The 27,632-nt window shown below is 41.0% G+C and overlaps 3 protein-coding genes across 5 annotated transcripts; all 3 read left to right on the forward strand.

Annotated features, from left to right (window-relative positions):
* The first annotated feature begins 95 nt into the window (after nucleotides 1-95).
* bgna (biglycan a) lies at nucleotides 96-8,679 on the forward strand. Of its 2 annotated transcripts, XR_011695531.1 has the most exons (9): nucleotides 96-248; nucleotides 1,842-2,121; nucleotides 2,721-2,833; nucleotides 3,190-3,403; nucleotides 3,597-3,707; nucleotides 6,437-6,530; nucleotides 6,775-6,913; nucleotides 7,101-7,949; nucleotides 8,559-8,679. XR_011695531.1 is itself a non-coding variant. In XM_071523551.1 (8 exons), exons 2-8 carry the CDS (start codon nucleotides 1,875-1,877, stop codon nucleotides 7,293-7,295), a joined length of 1,113 nt encoding a protein of 370 aa, XP_071379652.1. In that variant the 5' UTR covers nucleotides 96-248; nucleotides 1,842-1,874; the 3' UTR covers nucleotides 7,296-8,334. The 2 variants fall into 2 exon arrangements, 1 of the variants encoding a protein (XP_071379652.1); XM_071523551.1 differs by lacking the exon at nucleotides 8,559-8,679 and having other exon boundaries at nucleotides 7,101-8,334.
* On the forward strand, nucleotides 7,932-10,540 carry LOC139647557 (phospholipase A and acyltransferase 2-like). Its single transcript, XM_071523479.1, has 4 exons — nucleotides 7,932-7,949; nucleotides 8,559-8,679; nucleotides 9,251-9,549; nucleotides 10,442-10,540. The coding sequence occupies exons 1-4, from the start codon at nucleotides 7,932-7,934 to the stop codon at nucleotides 10,538-10,540; spliced, it is 537 nt and encodes a 178-aa protein (XP_071379580.1).
* Nucleotides 10,541-11,158: 618 nt separating this feature from the next.
* On the forward strand, nucleotides 11,159-23,561 carry dedd (death effector domain containing). 2 transcript variants are annotated; one of them, XM_071523674.1, is made up of 5 exons: nucleotides 11,159-11,323; nucleotides 14,457-15,111; nucleotides 15,969-16,073; nucleotides 16,306-16,443; nucleotides 18,769-23,561. In XM_071523674.1, the coding sequence occupies exons 2-5, from the start codon at nucleotides 14,538-14,540 to the stop codon at nucleotides 19,173-19,175; spliced, it is 1,224 nt and encodes a 407-aa protein (XP_071379775.1). In that variant the 5' UTR covers nucleotides 11,159-11,323; nucleotides 14,457-14,537; the 3' UTR covers nucleotides 19,176-23,561. The 2 variants fall into 2 exon arrangements, with proteins under 2 accessions (XP_071379775.1, XP_071379783.1); XM_071523682.1 differs by lacking the exon at nucleotides 16,306-16,443.
* Nucleotides 23,562-27,632: the final 4,071 nt, after the last annotated feature.

Here is a 27,632-nt window from a genome sequence, read left to right on the forward strand (position 1 = left end):
CTCTGTCCCTCTCTCTCTCCCTCCCCCTCCCTCTCTCTCTCTCTCTCTCTCTCTCTCTCTCTCTCTGTGGGTCAGTCTTTGCAGCACATACTGTGCAGAGCTCTTCTCTCTCTCTCTGCTGGAAGACAGCGTTCACCTCAGCCAATAAGATGAAAAAGTAAAGCGGGTGTTTTCCAGTACAACCTGTCCATTAGTGAGTAATCTTTTGGATTTAGGAGGACTTGCCTCATTTGTCTAAAGCTGAATCGGTATGTATATTTCAAAGCCTTTTCACTTCCATGGTTAAACTACTATTTAGTTGTTTGCATTATTGATGAGTGATAGTTCAAAGAGACAAATTTGATCCGGTGATGAAGGTTTATTTTTTAGGGCTTTGACATCGATACTTCAACCTATCATGACAAACAGCTATTTCGCACAACCAGCGTTTAAACCAAAACTTTATGTGTTTAATGATACTACATGCTGTTTGTCACCCTGCTTAAATTCTGAATTGAATGTGAAGTGAAAACTTAACACATCAGCAGTCATCACATATACTGACTGCAAAGTTAATGAAGTCACTTGTGTGTTATTTTGTGTTATTGTGCTATCGTGTGTGTGTGTGTGTGTGTGTGTGTGTGTGTGTGTGTGTGTGTTGGGAGTGGGAGGGTAGGGGGAGGCTGTGGTCCATCATTAGGTTCAGTGATGCTCAGAGATAAAAAAAAAAAAAAGAAAAAGAAAGAAAAAGACTGCAGACAGTTGAAAAGCAACATGTGAACAGTATGGAGTCAATTTCACCAACCTAAGCCACTTGTTGAAGTTTTTGAAGAAATCAAGGCTGACACTTGTCCTGCAAATAAAGGATTTGTTTTGGCTCCCAGATCCTAATAAATATGACACTGGAGGGCCGTGATCCTCCGTGAATCTCTGACTTCCAGAGACTTAATGCATATGAGCCCCTTGACCCTGTGCTGACTGCTTTGGAAAGGAGTGACCAAGAAGGCTTTGGAGTTGTTCTATATAAAACTCCTCTATGAGAGCGGCCAGTTTTGTGGCTTCCTATGGGCCTTGCTGTGGTAAAGGGTGTGGGCGTTTCTCTCTGGCGACGGAGAACAGAAGGAGGGCAAGCCATTCACAACACGTGGCACACACAGGGATCCTCAGCTCAGCAGAGAAGAATATGCTCTCATTTGCTCTCATGTCATCACAGTTTTAGTTGATTTTTCACCAGTTAACTAGAAACAAGTGTTCTGCATGAATTGACAAATAAGACTAAAAATAAGGTAAAATCCATGTCTTCAACCACAATTTCCTGCTTCTGGATCTATTCTAATCTGTTCCCTAATGTAAGATGTTCAAATTGAAATAAGTAAAGGGTGAAATGTGTCTCTGAACGGAGGGAACAAAGTTACGAGAACAGATGTCATGGTGTTCAGACCGCATCGTCTTCCCACTCCATCATTTCACAGCATTTCAATTCAAACCACTTAATTGACGGGGGGAAGGAGACGGGCTTTAAAGTGAGAAAAGGCAGTGCCATGAAGATAGATCATGTCCCAGATTTTGAGCCTGCGTTATGCAAATAACCATATGCAAGGCAGGGATACATATCACTGAAATGAAGGAGGACTTTGCCAATGGCTGCAAATAGGTTTTTTTGGACTGCATTTTACTTTTGTGTACAGGGCTGATGAAGTGAAATTATATCTGGAGCAACGATTGGCTGTGTTGCTGTATACTTCTAGATGCAGCAGATTGTCTTTCGGAACACACTGAATGCATGGAGGGAGTTGATAAAATATGTATGAACTTAAAAACACATTTTTTTTTACCATTCTTGTATTACGCCTCATCCACAGCACCAGAGTCGAATCCAGCCAAGAGGTCGAGCCATGCATCCCATCTCCATCCTCCTCGTCCTGGTGTGTGTAACACCATTACCCGCCCCCTCCACCGCCCTGCCCTTCAAACAGAGGGGTCCCCCACTCCTGGGCAAGAGTGTTGATGTCGAAAGCCTGATGATGATGATGATGAACGATGAGGAAGGTTCAGCCTTCGAGGAAGTTCACCCGTTAGAACACCCAACTTGTCCATTTGGATGTCAGTGCCACCTCAAGGTAGTGCAGTGCTCTGACCTGGGTGAGTGAACAGATGGTGTCTATAATTACATGATATCTACTGGATGATTTTGGAATGGTGTGATCGGGTTTGTATGATGCCTTAGATTAAACAAAATATAAGTGAATGGAAAATGACACACAATTTTTGCTTCACCCACCATTACGGGAACAACATTGTCTATACTGTAGTTGTTTGTATACATGTATCAGGGGTAGTTTCTACCCAGCTACATCACCACTGTCTCCCTTACCCTTGTTCCAATGCAACGTGGAGACTTGGTTTTCTTTTTTGCAGCAAATTATATAGTCACAACAACAAAGTGCAGCACACTCACACAAACCATAGCCACACAGCATTACCCTAGTGTTTACTAAATTACAGTCCGATTATAAAAGTAGCCTTTCAACTTAAAAAGCATTCAGTCTGTGCAGAACTCTCTTTAAGAGGTTAAATATTGCCTTTTTCAATGGCAGATCTGTCAGGAAATATCAGTTTCGATGAGTTGTTGTAAGTGTACCTATCCTACTGGGTGCTGCTGTGGTTGAAAATGTGGATAATGTGTCATTGCATGTGGTAATCATCTCGGTGTGGCTCATCTTCTGTGTGTTTCCCTGAAGGTTTACATTACGTGCCACATGATATCCCCCCTGATACCAGACTGCTGGACCTGCAAGGCAACCATATCACAGAGATCAGAGAGAATGACTTTAAGGGATTGAGCAACCTCTATGTAAGAACCAAACAGAGCTGGATAAGTCTTTTTTGGCTAAAGGCCAATGGTGATTTTACTATAACTTTACATCATTGTTTTAGTAACATTTTGCATTATCTATCCAAAAAACCTATGTGTCGCAAGAGCGCCATTAATAAGTCTGAGAATAAAAATGTCACCAGTTGCCTTAAATATACTGGCTGAGTTATGCTTGACCATGCCAACAGAGAGCACAGCATCAATACTAGGGGTTTGATTTCCTTTGGAGTTAAGCAGATTAAGTTGATGAATGTGTTTGGTTAACTTCACAATATTCATCACTATAACTTAGACTCCATTGACCACCTTCTGTCTGTTTTCCCTCCTGGTGGCAGGCTCTGGTGCTGGTGAACAATCTGATCTCCAAGGTCCACCCGCGTGCCTTCCTGCCCCTCAGCCGCATGCAGAAGCTCTACTTCTCCCACAACAGGCTGACTGCTGTTCCCAAGAACCTCCCCTACTCTTTGGTGGAGCTCCGCATCCATGACAATCACATTAAGAAAGTAGCATCTGGGGCATTCTCTGGTCTGTTCAACATGAATGTTATTGGTGAGACTCTTCTCTTCTATCTTTAGTCACAGTTGAGCAAGCAGCCAGTTTCTATGAAAATTGCAGAGAGTAGAGCATGACTCTGACCAACTGGGATTTATCCCTTCATATTGTAAGGTTTTTCTTCGTGGTCAGCCACTGAGTTGTTGCAAATGTTGAAGGTCTTTTGTTTGATGATTTTTTTTAAACACAGAGATGGGTCGTAATCCTATCAAGAACAGTGGTTTGGAGCCAGGTGCATTTGACGGACTCAATCTGAGGTTCCTGCGCATTTCAGAGGCTAAACTCACAGGCATTCCAAAAGGTAAAAGTTCACTAAACCAGTATATTTACATTACATTGTAAGTATTTAGCTGACACTCTTATCCAGAGAGATTTACAATGAATGAAACAGCAGAATAAGCTTCAATTCCCAGATCACAAAATTCAATACATAACTGTCACCCATTCACAAATGTAGTTATTAGTTATCATGCTGCATCTAAAAAAGAGATGAATATGTATAGAGGAGATCTTTGGTGATTATTGTAAATGGCTCCCTCCCTACCTGCTCCTTCACACTTAACTGCTATGTATGAGTGCAACCATTCCATTTGTTCCACTGTCTCAGTGGTCAACTGGTCTATTTAGATGTGATGTAATGTAATGCATCCCATGTCCTTGTGTGCCATGTCCATGCCCTAGAATTAATCAGGGCAAATTCTCAATGCAGTAGCTTCAAAGTGGAATGTGAGATGCTGCATCAGAACCAAGTGTCAAAATGATAAGCAGCTGAATATTAAACCTTGTGGGTTCACCACCCGTAAGGTGAAGGTAGAGGTTGGGTACAATGCCTGTGGGGCAAAGGGCAGTGGTGGAGCAGACCTAGGCACCATGGACGTTGGCAATGGAAACTGACTCTTGTCATGTGGACTGCAACCTCTCTAGATGCAGCTCAAGTTCATCAGTTCAACAGTTGTAGTTTGTGGATGAGAGGGTCACCTCAATGCAACTACGAGTTGTGGAGAGGAACCCTGACTGTTGTTTCTGTGTGTGCACCCAGCATCAGTTTGGAGTGGGGTGCTGGAGAGGGCTCCATGTACCCAATCCATTGTCCTACAGGAATTGCTAAACCTGATAGACATGCCCTATGTTCTGAGGCAGCGCTGGAAGATTCAGGAGGGTCTGGGCCCAGCTTAGTGGCAGGAGTCACCGGGGTAGTTAGAAATCTCCTCAATGGCAAGGTGCCAAGTGTGGATGAGATCTGTCCTGAAATGACATGTCGGTTGACATGTCTCTTCAGTGTCACATGGATTTCAGGAATAGTGCGTTTGGATTGGCAGACAGGGTGGTGATCTTCAAATCTGGTCATCTTCAAAAAAGGGGACCGGAGGGTAAGTTCCAACTATCGAAGAATCAAACTGCTGAGCCTCCCAGGGAAAGCCTATGCCAAGGTGCTGTAAAGTTGTTGTTCGAAAGTTGTTGTTCATTGTTGGATTCAGGAGGAACGATGTGGTTTCTGTTGTGGTCATAGAACAGTGGACCAGCTTTTTACTCTCTAACAGATAATCAAGCGGTCAGGGGAGTTTGCTAATCCTGTCTGCATGTGCTTTGTGGATTTGGAAAAGGCCTACGACCATGTTCCGTGAAGTACCTTGTGGGATGCAGGGTGTGCTGTGGGAGTATGAGGTGCTAGGGTTGCTGTAGCGAGTCATTCTGTCCCTTTACACATGGACTGTGTGGCATTGAGTCAAGCTTCAAAGTGGACATCAGAGTCCAAGAAGGGTTCACCTTGTCCCTCCTCCTGTTTGTGGTATTCCTGGACAGGATAGCAAGTCGCAGCCAAGGGTCTGGAGAGTGTCCAGTTCGGTGGTGTTAGGGTGGAATCTTTGCTGTTTGCAGATGATATCGTCCTTTTGACGTCATTAGACATGATCTCTGATCTCTGATAAACACTGGAACAGTTTGCAGCTGAATGTGACACAGTTGGGATCAGCCTCAGCACCTCCAAGTCTGAGGGGGCACTTGGGGCAGTGATGGTTTATGAAGAAAAAATAGGCTAAATGTATGTTTACTATGTTACATATAACCTTGATGTTTTGACTATTTGAGTGTAATGCTAAAGCACTCTGATTGGCAATGTAAGCCATTTTCAATAATCAGCAAAGATCTCTTCCACACATATTCAATCTTTTTTAGATATAGCATCATAGTTAATCACAGTAGTTAATAATTTGTGAATGGCTGACAGTTGTGTATTGAAGTTTGACTATTATTACATTATCAGTTCATATACATTTTTGAAAACTTTTCACCTTTAACCTTCCTGTTAATGTAATTAACCTATTAATGTAATAATTATTATGTTAACAGGAAAAAGTTATTATATCATACATTACAAATATGAATTAATTAATATACATTAATGGGAATATTATTATTCGGATAACAGGATACAATATACAATATTACAATATTATTATTATTATTTTTTATTACATTAAGGGAAGTTCACAGTTGTAGCGTGGTCTTGTCAATAGTGATGGAGAGGTCTAGGAGAGGGGACGATTTTCCAGGGGAAAAGAGCAGCTCAGTCTTGAGATTGAATTTGAGGTAGTGGGCAGCCATCCAGCTGGAGATGTCAGCGAAGTAAGCAGAGCTGTGTGGCTCATCCTGAGTGTCAGAGGATAAAAAATAAAAGTAGAGTTGGTGGTAGTCAGCATAGCAATGATAGAAGTTATTGTGTGTGATGACAGGGCCAAGTGATCTAGTGTAGAGAAAGAGAAGAGCAGGGGGCCCAGGACTGAGCCCTGGGGAACCCCAGTGGAGAGGAGAGTATCTCTCCATGATACATGATATACTTGCAGTCCGACAGGTAGGAGGAAAACCGAGTGCAGATTTGAAAATCTCCAGGTCAACAAAAGGTGGTGAGGAGCATTTGATGGTTGACAGTGTCCCAGGCAGGATTAGGGTTAGGGTTATGAGAGATAATTTATGGAGCAAGTAATATCAGCATAAATAACAGCCCACACCTGCTTTTCTCTCACATATCAGACCTCCCTTATAGTCTCCATGAGTTGCATCTGGATCAAAATCAAATTCAGGCCATTGAGTTGGAAGACCTGATACAACATTCAGAACTGTACAGGTAGGTCAAGCTCAGAGAAAATGAAATTCTAAGTAAAATATATGTATGATAGACTTATGTTTCAATTTGCAAAACATTGATTTGTCACTGAAAGAAGTCAAAAGGCTTACAAAGTGTTCAGTCAGCATAACACAAATTTTACAACAAGTTGCAATTGTCTGTGTGTGAGTGTCTGCATGGGTCCACACTTATTGTGTGTGTTTATATAATTGTATATGTGTGTGTACTTGCTTCCTGGTACTAGGCTGGGCCTCGGCTACAACCAGATCCGCCATATTGAGCGTGGCAGCTTGTATTACGTGCCGAATCTACGTGAGCTTCACTTGAACAATAACCTGCTCTCTCAAGTGCCTGCTGGTCTACCAGAGATGAAGCACCTGCAGGTGAGGAGGAAATGATGGCCAGGAGGAGGGGGGATAAAAAATCTACACTAACTCAAAGTAGTGATTATTAGCACAGGGCTGACAAGGCGGAGAAAGCCAAAATTGTGTCTGTTTACAACGCTAGAGCTCTTTGTTGTGTTACAGCAGTATTCATGCTTATACCTGCTTCGGTTGTTTCTTCCACAAGGTGATCTACCTGCACTCCAACAACATCAGCAGTGTGGCTGTGAATGACTTCTGCCCTACGAGCTTCGGCATGAAGAAGACTTTCTATAATGGCATCAGTCTGTTCAGCAACCCCATCCACTACTGGGAGGTGCAGCCCGCCACTTTCCGCTGTGTCAGTGACAGAATGGCCATACAGTTTGGCAACTATAAGTAATAATGACCTAAATGAGAGGAATGCAAGTCACCCTGGTGGAAATGCATTATGGGAGTGCTACCACACTTGAAAAATGATTTAAAAAATGTAGAAATTAAGATTTATTTGACCAGACCAGAGCAAGCTGTGGCAGCTAGAGACAAACAAGGCTATTAAAAGGTCCCTTTATGATTGGTTAGAGTTATACTAGTAATTAAAGCTTCCTTTGCATGGAAAGGATGACCTATTAAAAAGTCCTTTTGAGGGGAATGATTTGTATGATTGTGGTTATTTACTAAGGTATGATTGACATGAACTGATGCAGTTTATTTTTATTTTTTTCACTTTTTTTTTTACATTTTCAGTGAAGAGCAAAACAGTTATGACCAAATGCAAATGTTAAATATTAATAGTATTCACAATTCTTCATAAACTTTGCTAAACTTTGTTAATGTGTTAATGTGTGTCATGCTTGTATGAAGAAACATTTTGAATTTAGTGTGTAAGCTAGTCGTTCAGTCAGGTGTCTTGCTTTCACCTCAAGTTATTTACAAACCACTGTCAGTCCAAACCAGATTTTCATGCAACACGCCCTGCAGGGTGGACTACCTTATGAGCAATAGTTTTCAGAACACAGACACCAACTGCCAGTTCACTATGGATTACCAGGAGCAGGTAAGAATCGTGAATAGAAAGACCAATGCTGAATTTTGCTTTGAATTGCACAGAAATAATAATGTTGAGATTTGTCTGAAAGAGAAAAATGATTTTGTGTATGATTAACCTATAATTTTATAACGTAAGAGAGCTGCTGTAGATAGTAATGTGCTTGCAATGTAATAAGTCAACCTTTGTAAACCTGTAGGAAAGTCTAAGGAAAGTAGACCGCTAAATGCAGCATGGTTAAAAAGCATTTTATGCTTTGTTCATAAGTTAGATAAGTTATGTGCTAATGCAGCCGTGTCAGTTCAGCCAACAGCAATGTGAGATTGCCAACTAAATGTTGTATTTGCTTTTTCTAAAATATTATATGATGTCTATTAAACTAAAACTGCATTATGACAACAACAGTGATCACTTTTCTTTGCCATGAGTAGCAATTAACATTATTGAATAATGTGTGGGAGAAAATAATGTAAAAGCCATTCACTTCACTGAGCCTGAATGTAATGTAGCTAAACCTGCTTTGAAACTGGATTGGTGAAGTAACAGGGTGGAGACATGGGCTGTCTGCAGGTTCTTTTGTTGTTGTTTACTATGATGCATGTGTTATAATGACCACAGATTGAAGAAATAATATCCACTGCCAAGTTTGGAGACTTGATAGAATTTTCCTACCCCATTGGATATTCACACTGGGGAGTGTATGACGAAGATGGACATGTAATCCATTTTGCTGTAGCAGGTGAGGCATTCATACAGCCCATCAGATGCATATTATTAGGATTTCTGTACTGTGTTAGATTTAATTTGTTGTCATTTGACATGAAATGAAAAGGGTCATACACATATAAAGGCATAGACTAGCTCAGTGGTTCTCTAACTTTTTCATGTCTCAGATCTCCAAATAGACCCACATTAAACCATAGACCTCCAATTGATCAGATTTAATCCCATCCATATGGAAAGATTTTAGCCATTGATTTTATTAGAACTGTCTACACTACATGGGGAGATACTGTAATAGTGGTGAGAAAATGTATTTGTCATTTGCTAATTGGGATCATTTCTAGTGGATTAATTATAATGGAATTAAACTATTCCTGGTTTTTGTGGAGCCTCCTCAAGGACCCACTTTGAGAACCACTGGACCAGCCTGGGGTATCAGGGAATATTTTTTACTGTCATGTATAGATGAAAACCCAAAGGATAGGTATTTCTTTATGGAGACTGAAAATTGAAAGACAAATTGTTAAGGGTTTTTCCATAGTTCAATGTTTGCACACTCTTAAAGTAATCTGTCCTACTCCTATCAGATGAGGGGCGTATGATGAACAACGTACGCACTTACGTGCAAACAGTTCTCCCTGTATGTGGGGACCTTCTTATTGGGGAAACCAAGATCCGCAGGATGCCTATTGGTGAGGTGACTGTCCCAAAAGGAGCCCATGTGACAGTCAGTAACAACCGCCATGCCTACCGACCCTCGGGACCGGAGGATATGAAGCAACGCCGGGACGCCCTTCTTGATGAGGAGTTTCCATATCGACTCTTCACCTTAAACTGCGAGCACTTTGCCACGTTTGTACGATATGGAAAGGCTGTGTGCAACCAGGTAGAAGTTTAACTCAACATTCAGTTTGGCATTGAGAAAAAGAAAGGCCTAAATAACCCTTCACTGTGTTTTTGATGACATTTAGCCTCTAAAATTAAGAGCATGAATACCCATTGGTACTCACTGGCCAAATTTGTCCCCTCACATTATTTTCTCTCTTCAAAGGATGTCCAAGTGATTAGGATATTACATGTTAGCTCTGTTTTAATGCAATGTGATTAAATATGAGTTGTGATTTTGTGATAACTTGAGAATTAAATGTTTAGAGTAAGTATTAACATGCATTTTGGTCACACAAGACCAAAAGCTATCATCTAGTTGTCACATTTCTAAATAACTACTATTTTGACCTGTGACCAGTAGAGGTCACACCCAACTACAGTCATTTTACCCACTTTTTTACTTGTGGAATAAAGTTTACCCACATTTTAAGGCAACAAATCTTTATTCATAGAGTGAATCATAGTAAGTAATATCAAATTGGTATAAATTATATGAGAATATGGTCTTTTATGGGGAAAAAAAGCAAAAATTAGGCTAACTAATTTCTGAAAATGTAATTTATAGGTGGTTGTTTGCTTTATAATGACCACTGAAGGTCATGCTTACCCTCCTTTTATTTACCATTACATCACTAACTATGACTCCATGTCAAAAAGCTTAGCACCCCTAATTCAGAGGTTGGTTGCTCTAAAAATATATATAGTTCAACATAGAACCAATAGCAACATAAAAACAGATAAAGCCATTGTTTTTTGGAGTGTGAAGTTTGAAGCCTATCCTGAAAACAATTTGACATTCGACATTTTTAGGACTTGATCACTCAGCGACCGTGGAGAATAAAAGTTCTCATATCTTGTGACGCTTATGTATGTTATGTTATATCTCCTAGATTCCTGGCAGACCTAAGAATAAAGAGTGTGAAGAGGCAACAGGAATCTTTGAAGACATCGTTACCTCCAAAGGAATCGCTCACGACCTATTCAAATGAGCCCCCCCCCCCCCCCCTCACTTGTAATTTCCAATGAAAAATATGCTTTCAGGCTAAACAATTAGGCTACTGTTATGAAATTAACTGAATCTGGTAACCTTTTGAGAAATTGCTTTGCAAAATGTTTCAGCTGCCAGTGCCTACTATGGGAAAAAACCCCCAAAAGAATGATTCCGAGCTTCATTATGGACTGAGTGAAGTGAACCTCAGGATTCCCTCATTCATCTCTAGACGGACTGGCAATGTGGATGGAAATAATTAATATGTACTCCAATTACTTTTTACAATGAGATGGTTTCATTTATATTAAAGCATACATAGCTTACACATTAACAGCAATGCATTTTAGGTAGGCCTATTTGTAATAAAGTTGTCGTTTAATATGATGAATACAACTTTATAAGAGCATAATAAAAGCTAGGATATACAGTATGTGTGGACTTTTATTTTGCAATTGGTACAGAGTGCGTTGTGTGCCTCGCCGACAGGCTGGAGGAGCTTTATATGATGGTATAATAGTGCTTATATGCTGCATGCTGCCCTCTGTAGGCGTTAAAGCACCCGGAAGTGAACTGTACTGTGAACTGGATGTTCTTTCATTTTAGCTGAAGAACGAAAATGGGCATGTTAATTTACTGCCAGTGTCTATCTAAGGACCAAAATAATTAAACAAAACCTGATTTTTTGGCCTTGAAGAAGCTGTGCCGCACAACAAGAGACTGGAAGCGTAACTAGCGAACGCTGGCTGCGTATGAATCGTTGGAAATACCAAAAGGAGCAAAGGTAACGTAGTCAAGGAAACATCCCTTGTTTTTGATAGTCAACTTGGCTTGACTTGGCTTAGCTTAGCTTAGCTAACGGCTAACGTTGGCTAGCGTTGAGCAGAGTCACAACAAACCAAATCGCAAATAACGGGAATGGGTGCATTTTGCCCAACGATAGCTGTTTAGTCACACATCATGTATAAAATGAAGCAATTGGCAATTCGCTATGTGGTTATATAGCAACCTAATATAAAGAACGTTTTGTCTCTCGTTATTTTAGCAGTCTGTTTAACGTTAGCTTACTAGCTAACACCCGTTTTAACGTTAGCATTAAATTATTGCGCTGTTAGCTCATATTAGCTAGCTCGCTAAACAGCTAGCTGGGACTAGTATATGTCTAAGTTGATTTGGCTAACATTGGTTAACTACAATTGAAAACGTTAGTCATCCATAACTTGCTGGATATAGCTGCAGCCTGGCTAACTCGCGTATACATGTCTCGTGTCAGCAACATTCGGCTCCGTTGCTGTAACAGTGTAGCGTTAGTTTAGTTAAGCTAAACGCTTCTAGTTTAACTATCTACTTAGCTAAACATAACATCTATATAGATAGTAGTCCAGCGGCCTCAAGATGTCGCTGTGATTCATTTGCATTTACTTGCATGTTGAGTTCAGCTAGGGGGCAAATTTTCCCACTGGGGGTGAATCATGGATGCATTAAGAAATCAAGATAAGGTATGTCAAAATGGCTGCTCACTCATTTCAAAGTAAGTTGTTTATCCATCCCTTTTATGTATTTCTGCCAGTATGAGTGCGTTTTATTCCCTCTGGCATGGATGTATTGAAAGCTTCCAGGTGACTTGACACATCCTCGGCGGCCATATTGGAGGTCCTCAGCTCTTGGGCAACAGTGGCTATAAACAGCTGATTGCATTTAAATGTAACGTTACAGCTTGGCATTCTCAACAGAATGGAATAGACATGGTTAATTTCTGACCCCATGATACATCTGGTTGTTTTGGTCTTTAGATATTATAAGCTTGCAAGTTAGCTAACCATGGTCAGTGAACCATCGCTGTCTTGTAAAAAGATCTGATTTTCACACAAGCTAACATATCAACTACAAGCTAGTGTTGGTAGTGGCTAGTAGTTGCATATGAACATTAACATTGGTTGTGTTGCAAAATTAACCTGCTGGCTAGTTAGCTATCCATCAAAGCCAAAAACCAACAGTTTTTTCAGGTTTATTGAGCTGACTATTCTCAAGCTACAACTCTTGATTGTTTTGGAGTAGAGGCTAGGGCTAAAGACGTGTTGTTTTATGTTTAGGTGTTATTTGCATGCAGCTAATTGTCCATTGGACCTCCATAATGGAGCCAGTTGTGGATGCTGGGAAATTTATGATGCAACTGCAAAACCCATTTTGGGCCTAGAAGTCACAAAAAATAGGCTTGTTGAGTTTCAGAGTGATTTGTTTTTATTGGCTTTCACGATTAATACATTCATAATTCAGAGATTATTTTTTTGGACTTGTGCCAGAAGTATCTTTTCTATGTGCCGTCTATGGGGCAGTACCACTGTCTGCCACCGTGCTCAGCGGCAGCAAAGCTGAGTCCCTTCTCTGAGCGGCTGGTGGCAAAGCTTCCTGCTGAGGGTGAATCCCGGTAGAAGCCGTCATATATTGGCTAAAGTGTGTCTTCTGTACAAGTAGGAGATGGGTAGTGTGATCATCAACTGCTGCCATTTCCAATCTTTTCTCTCTTTCTCTGCGAGGATACTGAGCTACGCAGCTAGCTCACTCACTTCCGCACACAGACACAGGCCACTAGGCACGCATACCACACCACCGTTCCCTTGAATGAATGAAAACCATAATATAACTACTCACCAAGATTGGATGCAGCGCGGATGAGTTTGTAGCGTTCAGACTACTTCCCATTTATTTGAATGAGGACACGAAAATAGCCTGAAAACTGACATTTAACACGTTCATGAACATATTCAACAACAGATCCCACTACTGTGATTTTCAATGGGCCAAATAGCTTTTTTATTGATAGAAGAGAACATAGCAGAGTGATGCCATTTAGGAGAGATAGTTCCTGTTTGGGAGACCGGATCTACTTTTATTTTTAAATACTAGTTTTAGTGTAACCAATAATATAATTGCAAAATGAAGACCGACTAGTTACTGCTTTATTGTCTTAAAAGCGGGATCTGTTGTTGAATCTGTTTATAAATGTGTTAAATATATGTTTTCAGGCAATTTTTGTGACCTCATTCAAATGCTACAAACTTGTCCAAGCTGTATCCAATCTTGGTGAGTAGTTTATATTATGGTTTTCATGGCGGTCAAGTGCCGAATAACCCCCATGTTAAAACTAATTGGAATATTGCTTTAAAGGCACAGTGTTTATTTATTTATTATTATTGGCTGGTATAATATTGTTTTAAAATTTGGGAGATCAGACAACATTTTAGGACCAATTAATGCAAAAATCCAGGTAATTACAGTTTTTCAGGTCTGTCCCAAGGCAGACTAACTTGATAACTTGATTTTGGTAAAAACAAATGAGAATTCACTTGAATAAAGAGGATGTGAATGGAGCTGCCTAATGTAGTGTGCTTCATTACCTTTTGTAGCACATTATTTAAATTTTTCCTGCACAAAGACAAATTAATTTCCTGTGACATGTTAATTACTGCATATGAAGCAGTCTCTGGATGAAAATATTGGTGCCTCCAAATTATCTGCTGCTACAAACTACTAATGTTAGTGGCACCAATTCGAGTAGTGGAAAAAGCAATCACACCTACAATGGTTTATCTTTGGTCCGAACCATAGTTGAAAAGTTTACTTTGTTGCTATTTTTTATTTGGTTAGTTCAGGTTCGCACTGCCAAATTACAAGCAAACCAGGGCTGGTAAAGAAAATCACATGGACTCACAAGTAGCGTGTTTATTGGTAACTTCTCATCCCACAATATTGGAGATTTTTTTGTGTACCTATAGTCTGGAGTTGCATTATAATAGAAGAATAAAGCTTATTATTGTGGCCACTCAGTGCAGTTTTGTCCTAAAATGGCTGCAGACTTGTTATGTGTGAACATTAAGTTTGCCCCTCCCACCCTCCCCCATCCCTTTTGTTCATAGGCCTAGTTAATCTGTTGGAGTAGTGGAAGACTCCAGAAGTTGCAGGGATTCCAGCATCCCTTATTTCCATCTGGCCCTGAGATGACATCACAGCAGCCTTCCCTCCCCAATGCCAACGTCAGTCCTCCGCAGCTTGCCCAGAACTCCTCTGCTCAGCATGCCCGGCCTCACATTCAAGCTAACCAGCTGGACTCTAGTCAGAACAATGCGGCCGCTCAGCCTCTCCACCACAGAGCTCTGACGGACGGGCCAGGTTCATCCGGCGTGGCGGTGTCCGGTGGAGAGGTGGCCAACAGGAACGCCTCTGCCTCTTGCCCCAACTCCAGCTCGTCCAGGAGACCTTCGCGCGGAGCCTTTGAACCCTGGCCGGAGGAGGCGGTGGACAACTCCCATGGGCTGTATTCACTCCACCGCATGTTTGACATAGTCGGAGCCCAGCTAACACACCGGGACGTCCGGGTGCTGTCTTTCCTGTTTGTGGACGTAATCGATGAGTATGAGCGTGGCGGCATCAGGAGCGGCAGAGACTTCCTGCTGGCCCTAGAGCGCCAGGGTCGCTGTGATGAGACCAACTTCAGACATGTGCTGCAGCTGCTGAGGATCATCACTCGCCATGACCTGCTGCCCTACGTCACACTCAGGAAACGTCAGGCCGGTGAGTACAGCAGCATGTTCACATCGGACCTGGATCAAAATACTGAAGCAGTTTGGTTTAAATGCATTTCTGTTATGTTTTGTTCCAGTCTGGATTTTTGGGGCCCATACTGGTCTGAGATCTCAAGTAGGGAGATCAACCGATGCCAATCTATGCAGCAATATGGATTCACAAACATTTTAGACTGCAACAACTTTTAGTAGGTTACTGGGTTAAGTGTAGCCATGGAAACTCTGAATTTTTATAAATGTTTATTGTCCCATTATGATCGGTGCCTGATTGATTGGTTCACCCCTAGTAATGTGTAAAGTCACTTCAGTGTCATTTTGACGTGGGTCATCTGAAGTTCACCAACAGCGTGGAGGTTAAATAAATTCCAGTTTTATAAATTTTTCACACAACTCATAACTTAGTAGTCATAACTGATATGTGCAATTCCAAGTCCCATTATCACTCACTGCGCATACAATCTCATTCAGTTCTAGATCATCAAATATTCAGTTGATAGACATGTTCACCTGTCCAAAGCCATGTTCTACCACTGCAAATGAGATACTTAGCTTCATTGTTTTTTCTAGGCAATAACTTTGATAACTGGTGCCAAATAACATTTGAATCAATGTACTCAGCAGAAATCATGTTGTTTGCATAGGAATTGATAGCTGTTATCACATATAAATATTGCTTGCTTGTTGACCCTGCTGGTACCGAGTCCTTGCTGGTATATCATGGGTTTTGACTGATGGCATGAAAGCCATAGGACAGAGGCCCGTGTTTGTGCAAAAGATGATGATGATGAAGGATTTGACTCAGAAGCACCATTTTTTTTGCCTTGACACAGCTGTATTTTCTCTCAGTGTGTCCAGACCCTGTTGACAAGTACCTGGAAGAGACGTCGGTGCGCTACGTTTCCCCAAGAGGAGCAGCCCAGAGCAGGGAGGCTGCACCTCACAGAAGGACAGGTGTGTGTGTTTGTGTGTGTGTGTGTGGTGTTTTACTTCTATCTCCTTGTATGAACCAATTTGAGTCCGGACATTTTTGGTGAGTGAGGGCAAGTTTAGTATTAGTAAATGAATCTAGTCAATGGAAGCTCCTCATACAGTAAAACAAATGTGTGTGTGTGCATACATGCAATACATCACCGTGATGTAACATCACAGAAAATCTCACTCTCTACCCCCCACACATCATCAGGCCCTCAGCCAGTGATTTGCTGTTCCCCGTCGGGACCCCAGGTCGGCCCTCCCCGAACAAAGCCAGTCCCTCCTGTACCAAGCCGGAAAAGGAAGAGGAGTCACTCCTCGGCAGACTGTAGAGAGAAGCAAACATGTGGTAAGAAGAATCACAACCTAGAGTAGGGGTCTCAAACCAGGTGCCATGGAGGGCTGAGAGTATGCAGGTTTTCGTTCCAACCAAAGACTACACCAGGTGATTTGACTGATTAGTTTCTGGCTGAAGGTGTTTTGGCCCTCCATAGCACATGGTTTGAGACCACTGATCTAGAGGTAGAAAAAAATCAATCAAAAGCATTACAGAATATTACCTGTTATTTGTGTGATATTCAAGTAGTTTTTGCTGTTGTAGTGGTTGGAGGTAAAACTGAAATAAGTGGTTTGGTTCTCTGGTAATAGCAGACCTACCAACCTGTACGCAGTTTGAGTAATGGCTCCACATTTTGACGTCAAACTACACTGGTACAAGTTACTACTACTAAAATATGATAAGAGACTTTTTCTTTTTTTAACCAATTTAAATATTGTAGCTGAGGAATGAAGCTTGAACCGAGGAATAATTAGCAATTGTGTAATGACATTTTTCCAGCCAGGCAGCACTTTTGACGCTGGTATGATCTAGGGCTGGGCGATAATTCAATATTATCATTTATCATCTTTCAGTGGAATCATATCGTGATGATATGAAGATATTTTGATATCATGACACACATTTCTGCTGTCTAAATTGATGATGACAAGCAAATTTTACTTAAAAACTCTCATAAAATGAGGTATGGTAGGAATATTATTTGAATATTTCTGTTTTGTTTGACACCACACCTAACATCACCATTCGGTTCAATGAGATGAACATTCATTTGATTATTTAACGTGATTTTGCATACATGAACCATATCGTGATATATATATTGATATCGAGAAAAATCCTTATGATTATCATGATATTGATTTCAACCATATCGCCCAGCCCTAGTATGATCCTCCCTCTTCACATCCAATCTCTCTCTTGAATTCCCTCTGTCCGTTGCTGGTTCTTCTTTAGCACATGGCACTGATTTTCTCTAGACCGCTAAAGTAATGCACAACAATCCCTATTTATTCTTACAGCCAGCTAGTAGAGTAGAAATGAAAGTATCCGATCGTGTCAGACTCTAATAACAATGAGAACAGACTTCTCCTGCAGAAAAAAATGTTATAGCTTTATAGCAGCACTTTGCTTACAACTGTTACCTGAACTGTATTTGGCCCTGGGCACAGTAGAGGATAATCAGGCCGTTTAACACCATATCCACCACACCGATCATATCCAGCATGTATGATTTTTACAACCCGACATCTGACGTGTGGTGGGATCACAGGTTTAATCCAAGAGTGGAGTCTGCCAATGTCCAATGAGAGCCAAGTTTACAGTAAGATGAGGTGGAAGAGTTACATTAAAAAGTGTAATTACTTATAGTGATGCAGGGATAATAATTTGGGAATTCATGTCCTACAATTCATACAAGTTACTACCATTACCTTTGTTCTGATGAAGCCCACTGACTTCCAGCTCTACTGAAAAGTGTACAGCCCAAGTTGACCAGGTCTCTCCAGCCACGACCTTGCGTAATCCTTTTTGTTTCTTTAGAGCATATTAATGCACGTTGCATTAATGTCCAAATGAATATTGATTCACATTGGATGGCGTGAGTTCCCATTCATGACATCAGGAATCAGCAGCATAGCCTGTTATAATATTAGACACCATGAAACGGCATCTTTGCTTGATTTGATGTATTTCCTTTTGAAACAGGATGTTGGGGTGGGACATAACGCAGTGAAGGATTATTCAAAAGTGTAAACCAATAGAATATCAGTGAGGGAAAGAAAGGGAATTTTATTTGATAGGAGGAGCGGAGGGACCGGATTGTTCAAAAATCTGTGATGGTTTTATTGGTTGGAATTTTATTTACGTCTACTGGTACAGCATGAGGTCGCCATTAAAGATGCACTGATCTCCAGGAAGTAAAGGTAATGGGAGTTCATTTCATAGGGACTTGAAGTCTGTGTTTCCCCATCCTCACGTAATCAAGAGGGCAAAAGTCTAAGGCCGACAAAAGTCTTATTGCCAATACTTGTTTTAACCACTACTCTCTCCATTTTCATTCTGGTTGTTGGTCGTAGTAAACTGTCAGCTGCCTACGTAGTGTGAAACCATGCCTCCTCTTTATTGTGATTAGTCAGCTCACAGAAAAAGCATTCCATGTCATGTGGTATGCCTAAAAAAAATAACAACAATGCAAAATGTTTTTGCCACTTTCTGTCTGCCTGTCATGTAAAAAAGATGGTGGGAGTTTGAAAAAAGTGGCCTTCCTTTGCTCTGTAGGGTATCCACTCCAGTCTTGATCTGTCTGACTCCTACCCTGTGCTCCCCCTCCTCCAGATATCCGCCTCCGAGTTCGTGCTGAATACTGCCAGCATGAGTCAGCGCTCCAGGGCAACGTCTTCTCCAACAAGCAGGAGGCGGTGGAGCGGCAGTTTGAGCGCTTCAACCAGGCCAACACGATCCTCAAATCCCGAGACTTGGGCTCCATCATCTGCGACATCAAGTTCTCAGAGCTCACCTACCTGGATGCCTTCTGGAGGGACTACATCAACGGCTCATTGCTAGAGGCCCTGAAGGGGGTCTTCATCACGGACTCCCTCAAACAGGCTGTGGGCCACGAGGCCATCAAACTGCTGGTCAATGTGGACGAGGAGGACTACCAGGCCGGACGACGCAAGCTGCTCCGCAATCTGGTGACGAGCGGAGGGAGCTCACCCGGAGGCAGCAAAGAGACTGTATCTTAGACACTCATTCCAGACGGTAGCATAGAGGGAGAACACTGCTGTCCCTCCCTCACCAGGAATAGAAGTGAGACGTGGTTGTGTCTGTTGAGGGGCCTGGAGGGTATTCCTGCGAAGGGAACTAGAGTACTTCCAGGCCCCCACTGATTCCTTGAGAACGAAGGTCAGAGGGCATCTCCTTGGCAACCCCAAGCGTAACATCCGAAGGGAATGGGAATTATGTCAGCAAGAGGAGGCAGGCGATGCATACAGGTTAACATTATTTTGAATGTTGAGCTTTTTATTTCCTGCAAGGAGGACAATGCTGATATTAAAACTTGTGCGTTGAATTAAAAAAAAAAAACTTAATTGTTCTTTGGTATGACACAGCTCATTGACACACATTCATCGACTCCCCTAGGTTGAACTTGAACCTCACATCACAAAAACGTGATGTTAAGTGGTTGTCCCTCACAGTTAAGGAGTGGAATTATTTTAATTACAGTAAACATATGCACATGTACACAGACGAGTTAATGCCAGAGGTAGTGGTACCTTCTTGTCAAACTGATACATCTTTTGTGGATAATTTTCAGTGCATTAGGTACAGTAAGGAGTGATTGGACTAACCCAATTGAAATTTTACTGTATGTTGTAGAAAGGCGCAGGCCATAGTTGACTCACAATTTGTTTTTCTATTCCTGCCAATTTAGTAAACTACTTGCCCAAGAATTTGTAAGTAGAGTTTCCTTGTCTGTGTAGAATCCATTACCCTTTCACAGCTTTTTATGATTAGCTCATATTTGGTCATTCTAGACATTATTGAAACTAACTTCCTTGGTTATTGCCCAACAAATGTGCTCACAAGTGGCACGCTACCAACCGTTGTGATTCTGGTATAATTTGAAACTTCAGAAGTGCACTCACTGTCAAGATATTTAATACTTTCTAGATCATTTTAATGTGTTGAATTGTATTCAATGAAACATTGAGGAGTGTCATTCACTGACGTCTTGGATTTGAAAATCTGTTGCAGCTTCATTGTGAATCTATACTTCCTGGACCTCTTTGCTCACTCACCTCTCATAAATGATTTAACAGCCGGACATTTATTTAAATTGGAAATAACATGTAATCACTTGCATAACATATTAACGAGACATCAAAATCACAGCCAATACATTTAGAAAGGTTTTGTTTTGAAATTGAAGAAAAATGTATGAATGGCATCTTTTGGACCAACTTAAGAGTGAGGACATGTCTACAAGTTTGATCTTCTTACATGTTAGTGTGCAGACCTCGAATAATATCATACTCTTCAACATTGGCTAATAGCTTTCAGTTGATTACTGAGCTTCAGGAGGCAGAAGACCACTTTTTTTTTTAATTTACCAGTTTAGCCTCAAACGCTGATTAACCAAAATGTTGAATATACCTATTTTTTTTTGATATTCACATAATGAGGGGGACTGATAGGCAGCATTAGGTTTGGCGGGTGCTCATGACAAGAATGTGTTGACAATGTTGCTGATAATCACTTCATTATTTTACATAGTCAGAAGATATGCATGCATAGCAGGGAGTGTTACTGTGTGTAGCCTATGCTGTTACTTGGAATTATGTTGGTACCATCTTCTTTGCCATGTAGAGTTCCCTTAACATCATAGGCATTATGGGAGAACAGTATGCATCCATATTTTTACTCTGTTAAGTTTTTGTGTTTATTTTAAAATTGAATCGGCATTTTAATGTCATTGTTGGTGCATCGATACCTGCACTGGATTTTCACTCAGTGCCAAGCTGAAGTACCTGTACTTGGAATCGTTTAATGTCACTGCTATCAAGGACCAAGTATTAGCATAATGCTATGCAGTGATGCTGAATTCATTTTGATCTATAAATAAAACAAAAGTATATGAATGAATGTCATTTCAGCAACAATTGGCCTTTAAAATGCCACTCTGTAGAAAGATTTGGCTTTTTTCTCAAATTTCTATTGCATAAAGTAGTATAGCCAAAATTATCAATATCAACAAGCCTAGTCAGTACTCAGGCTTATACTCAGTATTGGCAAACGTGTAGCCTACTTGGTTAGTAAATGGTATCGATGTTCCTCTTCACTTCCTTTGTCAAATAATTCTATTTTTACTTGCTGCAAATTGTGAAACACTCATCTGTCCTTATGGTTTTTGCCAAATTTTTGCAATCAGATTTTGCCTCTGATGTTGAAATTAATATAATGATACTCTTGTCTAGCTTTTCAACAATTAGGTAAATGGTGGGTTGAAATTTAGCATTTACGCTTGATGTATCTTATTAAAATTTTAGTATATGTTTTTACTAAATATACTCTTCCTGCTAAAGAACCCCTATCCTTATCTCTGGTGTCATACAATCCATGGGTACATGCCAGAACAGACAAGTCATGATTGAAAGGCCACTGTTACTGTGAATTATAAAGATTAGGCCTAGATTTATACTTTTCCCTAGTGGAATTTCATATAAAGGTTGCAAGCTAGTATCTATTATATAGGTTGTTGTACGTTATGTTGATTGTATGTTATGTTGGTCGTTTTACGCAACTGTCTTTATACTAAATTGCATGTAACCTGTTATGATCCCCAAAAATGTAAGAGAAACTCACAGGTCTGTAACATTTTGTAGATAACTTCATTGGTTGGCAAATTTTCTTATCTTTTCAAATCTGCATTTCTTGCAGAAAACAGACATGTAGGACTGTTAATAAATTAAGTGGATGGGTTTTGTTGAAGTCCCAATCCTAATTCTTTTTTTTATTATGTCACGTACGTATATACCCAGAGATTTTTGAAGAATAAGACACGGAAGACAATAAGACATGGAAAACAATCTTCACAATTTTCAGATCCCATAAAATACAGGTCTACGTTGCTGCAATGATAAAGCATACACATTTAAACAAACCATTTACAGCTTCAAAATGCATCTAATACCCATGATAAAGGACTACTAAGACTTTGGAGAATTTGTTGAATTGGTCTCCTTACCCAATATCTGATGAGAGGAATGTCGCAAAACTCATCTCTTTGTCTCCAGTAGATGGCTGTCTGGTGCGCATGCTAACGCTTTAGCACAGTATGTTGTAACTGTAGGCGATCAGCATTATGTTTAGCAAGTATGAAGATAAACCTTTTAGTCAACTTTTTATCCAAAGTTGGTTTTTATTCTATTGCCTGTAGATTCATTGACATTCATTGACTTCGCTCACTTCCTTTGTAACAGGAAAACAACTTCCGCTCAGTCTCACAGGAAGAGAGATCTGCATTTGAAAGTGCATTTTTTTTTGTTTAATTTTTAGGTCAAAAGTTCTAATTTTCTCACTTTTAGGATAATCCTAATCACCTATGATTACTTAAAGGATAATTCCGGTTATTATTTCCCTAGTTATTGCCATCATGACAATGTTGTGGTCAGTTATGGTTGATTTCAAATTCATTAATACAAATTATTTTGGCTGTGGCCATTCCAACAAGTAAAACACAATGAACGCACTCAAGCTGATGCAACGAGATCCCGTTCTTCTGCTTCCTCTGGTATGACATGAACATGGCAGAAAATCAGCAGCCAGCAAAGTAAACCAGCAAGTGTGAGCAATGATAGAATAGTATCAAATGGACTATTATAACAGAAATGTGGTGGTAATTGTTCAATCAGAGCTATTTAAATAAGTGTAACTACAGTGTGAGTGTTACTGTGTTGAAAGGATGTGTTTTAATCACTTATTGGGTTTGACTGTTGGAGATTGTGTTGGCCTGCTGTGTGTGTATTCAGTGAAAGTAAGTGAAATAGGTGACAAAATTTTGAACACAATCAATTATGATGACAAAAACTAAGAAAATAAGGCTCATGTTGAAAATAACCGGAATTATCCTTTAACATACTGCACTGCGGTACTAGACCCACAAAAATGATTTTAGTGCCAATCCTCTCGTCACATTTGGTGATGACCAACGGGCCAAAGTCTCAGAAAGTAAGTGTAGTCCTTTAAGCTGTCACTGTCAGGACATGTACCAAAATATCAGTCGGTGAAAGTGAAATTTGTCAAATTAAATGAACATAATCAAAGCCAGGAGTGGGGTTTGAAGCCACTGCGGGCGCCGAGATCTCATTCCCATTTGAGACTTTAAATGCCATACTGCGTTTGTGAAGGCAGGGAGCATCTGGATTAGACCTGTTGAGTCACCTGTAGCAAAGTCATAGCGCTACCATTAATAAACCAAGGACAGAAAGCAGGACATGCAGCGGAGTTCGCCCATATTCGCCTTATGTTTTGTCAAACTTTCAATTATTTTATTTGTGTTCAAGAAAGAGTTTGTGGTATTACATGAATATTTACATGGTTAGTTGACTGGTACATTTGTCTGTACAAATCAAAAGTTAATTTGTTCAACAATCAATAAAATGATGTGTAATCAAATGCTGTGGCAGTAAATAGCAGCTAGCATCAGTTTCTTAATTGGCCTACGATTTTTACAGGTTGTCTACCTACCTGTCTTGTGGTCGTGCAAACTGCAAAAGTTGAAGCTGTCATTAATATTTCATTGTGTTAATGCAGTTGTTATTTTCCATTCCCTTTGCCAACCCTGTTTTCACCAACACAAAAAACTGCAGCACTGAGTAGGAACACTAGAGCTTACACATTATGATTCCTAGGGCACATTGTACAACTGTGCACAAGTGTACTGCCCCTTTGTACCAAACTTTTGAACTGTGCAAATTCTGCCCAGAGATTGTTCTGTCCATTGGTTTGAGAGGCTGGTCATTGTCAACTTCTACAATTTTGAGCGTGTTCTTTCTGTGGGGCTTCTTCCCCATCTAGGATTCCCCCCTGAGCTTCTGTCAGAGCGTCGATCTCCATTGCTGTCATCTCTAGAATATTAACCACGCCCCTGGGTTCAAGACGTACCATCATGTCAAATTGGCCAAAGATGAGAGGAAAGCAAAGCATTGGAAGAACATGGTAAATGGCCTCACACACCTTAAATTCACTTCCCTGCTAATGCAAACAGCTGGATCCTCCTAATAGTGAGTCATGTATAAATAAAGTAGAAGTAGGCCTATAGAGCACAGAGAAGTTTAGCTACTGCTCGACTTAATGTTACGTTGAATGTGGTATGATGGTTGGTGCCAGATGTGCCGGTTCTAGCATCTCAGAAACTGCCAACATCCTGGGATTTTCTACACTGCACTGTCTAGAGGTAGAAAACAAAACTATCCAGTCAGCCAAAACACTGCGTTGATGAGAGAGGTCAGAGGAGAATGGCAAGACTCACTCAAGCGAACAGGTAAGCCTCAAGTATGAAAATAACAATGCACAGCTGGTCCACCTTGAAATAGATGGGCTACAGCAGCAGAAGACCATACCGGCTTCCCCCCTCTTGTTAGCTAACACCAAGAAGATGAAGCTGAAGTGGACAAAAACCGTCCCCTGGTCCAAAGAATCAGGGTTTCTGAATCAGAATTTGGCATAAACAGCATGAAACCATGGATCCAACATGCATGGTGTCAGTAGTACCTGCTGCTGCTGCTGGTGGTGTAATGGTTTGGGGATTCTTGGCTCACATTCGGCCTCTTAGCACTAATGGAGCATCATTTGAATGCCGCAGCAAACCTGAACATTGTTTGTGTCCAGGTGCGTCCATTTGTGGCCGCAGTCTAAGCTTTTTCAAATGGAAACTTCCAGCAGGATAAAGATGGTTCAGGAACATGAGACTGACTTTAGTTCAGTCCCAATACAGCACCTTTGGGATGAGGTGGAACAGGATGTTTGCAGCGTGAATGTGCCACGGAAAAAAACCTGTAGTGACTGTGATGATGTGGAGTCGGCATGGGCTAAGATGGATTCTTTGAGCACCAGATATGTGGTGGGTGACTGTTGACATCAAATGAACTGGACAAAATTGCAGTATCACTTTAGTTATATTTTAAATTATTCAGAAAGTGCACTTTGGCACTGGACTCTAACTCTAGACTGTGCTAATGCTAATAGGGAGGTAATCCAGCTGGCATCTGAAATCCTAACATTGTGACATAATTTGGGCTGTCCCTGATTAGAGAAATGCTTAGTTGACAAATGGCCCTTTTTAATGATAACAGCTATTTTACTAGCTTCAACCAACTAGTCTCTAAGTAAACTTGTGAAACTACTTTTTGACCGTATTGTGTGTTCACAAAAGCTGCAAGATTTACTCATTTCTGTATTCAAGAACTAAGTCATTCACACACACACACACACACGCACAGAAATTTGGTTGGAAAAGATATATAAATCTGGGAATCCACTAAAATTTAAGACATTCTGCATGGGCAGCAGGACTAGTTGGCCCACAGCAGGAAAAGTACTGTATGTTTGAACTTATAAATAACCTGGCAGAGGATGAATGTCTGATATGAAGCCTGTGCTCTGCAATCCTTTGCCTGCCCCTGACAACGCATTATGCAAAGGGATTTAGTGAAACTAACAGAATTCACAGAATCTGACCCCCACCCGCAAACACATATGGTGGTACTCTTATCACTTGTATTACTTAATTCACCTGCTTTCACTTCTCATTCATGCACTAGCCCTGACCATAACCACTAAATGCACACGTCATTGTTATAACAGGCCTACATGAATCTACAGTAAATGGCCTATCCTTTTGTATACAAATGAAGTGCTTTGCAACTGCATATTCTGCTTCAATGATAGGTGTCTTAGTTATATCCATGTCCATCCATCCCTTTTTATCTTTATAGAAGCTTGTTTAGAAGCACTTTACGTACCAAGTTTACAATGTGTAAAAAGCTGAGCTCAGCCGCCTCCTACAGCTGAACAGCATCCATCCTAAGCTCAGTGCTATGGCCCTTCACAGCCTCTATCTCAGTCAGTAATAATGATGAGATGTCCTCAGAAACCGACAGTATTACAGACACAGTAGTAGTGGTAGTTAGTGGTAGTAGTAGTTTACAGTGGTTAAGATTCAAATGAACTATGCACCGAAATAAACACAGTAGGTGAACTCTGCCAGTGAATGAATAACCATAAGTATCTATCTTCATGACATTGGGGAAAGCAGCAATTCATTTTATTTCACCGGCTATCCGATAATCTCTTTATACTTTGAATATTCGGCAGGACAATTCCATTTTGCCCCAGTGGAGGGAAACACCACAGCACCCACGCACAGCAGTATTATTACAAAACAACCATTGCGGGGTATTTGCTTCACATTTGTGTAGCAAGATCCAAACCTTTAAAATAGTGGTGGAGACAAATCCCGATGACAATATAGTCCATGGCTGGTTTCACTGCTGTCCCTCCCGATCGTCCCGTCCTGTCCCGATCCCGGTCCTGTGGTGTTGTTTTATTGATGCTAATGTAGCTTCACTGCTTTGCTGCCTATATAATTAATGCAGTGGATGCAGTGGAGGGTAAACCCACCTAAGCTGAGTTTACATCATGTGTTTATTTTGGGAAGTATAATTGATTTTTATTTCTTTTGGTGATTGTTTGTCTTATGATGATCACTGGAGGTCACAGTTTACCCTCCTTTTTATTTACCACTACATCACTGACTATGGCAATTTAACAGAGAAGTGAGGAGAGAGACACAGGTGATAACATGACTCATATTTTTGTATATCACATATTAGACCTATTTCTTTTATGGTTGCCACTGTCTCCATATTGCTACAGGTCTTGACAGGAGGCTTGCATGACTATGTAGGACTACCAGCAGCTCAGGCAGTCCATCCAGGGGACAGTCAGTGTGTGCGTGTGTGTGTGTGTGTGTGTGTGTGTCTGTGTGTGTGGACGTCATCGTGGAGTGGAGGCCCGCTAGGGGAGGGGCTGCAGAGGAAGGACAGACTCCAGCATCCATCAGCCCCTCCCCCTCATATCCGTAGCATAGAGCAGCCCATGTTAATGTTGCCATCACCGGACGGGTGCGGTAAGCGGAGCATCTTTCCAGCATGTAGACTCCCAACATTTCAGCCCACCTTTTGGGGCACGATTGTCACATCTCTACCGGACAGAGCAGCGGCAGCGGCTATGGTGAGCGGAGCATCAACAGGAGGAGACGCTCTCACAGCAGAAGCTTGAGGTCCCCCCCCCCCCCCAGTAAGCGTTCATTTATGCACACACGCTCACATCTGTCCTGCATCATTTCATTTTCTTCCGCATTAGAGGAATTCCACACAGACGTCTACACTATTCTGCGCTCCACATTTTTTTCTCTCTTTTTTTTTTTTTTTTTTTTTTTATCTCCTGTGCACAAACAACAGATGGGACAGCACGTCGGCTGTCTGTGCATCGCACGCGCCAATTTGCTCGTCTTTACTATCGGATTGGAACTAAATTTGAAGAAACGGTGGGATTGTGTTTTCCTGAAGTCACCTACGTCCTTGGACATGGCCGGGTGAGTATTAGAAGTGACTGCTGTTCTTTCATCATAGCATTGA

The sequence above is a fragment of the Centroberyx affinis genome, unplaced genomic scaffold, assembly GCF_046629955.1.
Source record: "Centroberyx affinis isolate AG114_WGS23_722 - 3 ecotype Tasmania unplaced genomic scaffold, CSIRO-AGI_Caff_v1 ptg000101l_1, whole genome shotgun sequence".
Classification (NCBI taxonomy): Eukaryota; Metazoa; Chordata; class Actinopteri; order Beryciformes; family Berycidae; genus Centroberyx; species Centroberyx affinis.

Bases quoted from the DNA above. Each gene is read 5' to 3' on its own strand.
- bgna (XM_071523551.1), top strand. From the start codon at position 1,875: ATGCATCCCATCTCCATCCTCCTCGTCCTGGTGTGTGTAACACCATTA. The intron at 2,122-2,720 runs GTGAGTGAACAG...GTTTCCCTGAAG, and splicing joins AGTGCAGTGCTCTGACCTGG to GTTTACATTACGTGCCACAT. The intron at 6,531-6,774 runs GTAGGTCAAGCT...TCCTGGTACTAG, and splicing joins CAACATTCAGAACTGTACAG to GCTGGGCCTCGGCTACAACC.
- LOC139647557 (XM_071523479.1), top strand. The intron at 8,680-9,250 runs GTGAGGCATTCA...TACTCCTATCAG, and splicing joins AATCCATTTTGCTGTAGCAG to ATGAGGGGCGTATGATGAAC. The intron at 9,550-10,441 runs GTAGAAGTTTAA...TATATCTCCTAG, and splicing joins GAAAGGCTGTGTGCAACCAG to ATTCCTGGCAGACCTAAGAA.
- dedd (XM_071523674.1), top strand. From the start codon at position 14,538: ATGACATCACAGCAGCCTTCCCTCCCCAATGCCAACGTCAGTCCTCCG. The intron at 15,112-15,968 runs GTGAGTACAGCA...ATTTTCTCTCAG, and splicing joins ACTCAGGAAACGTCAGGCCG to TGTGTCCAGACCCTGTTGAC. The intron at 16,444-18,768 runs GTAAGAAGAATC...CCCCTCCTCCAG, and splicing joins TAGAGAGAAGCAAACATGTG to ATATCCGCCTCCGAGTTCGT.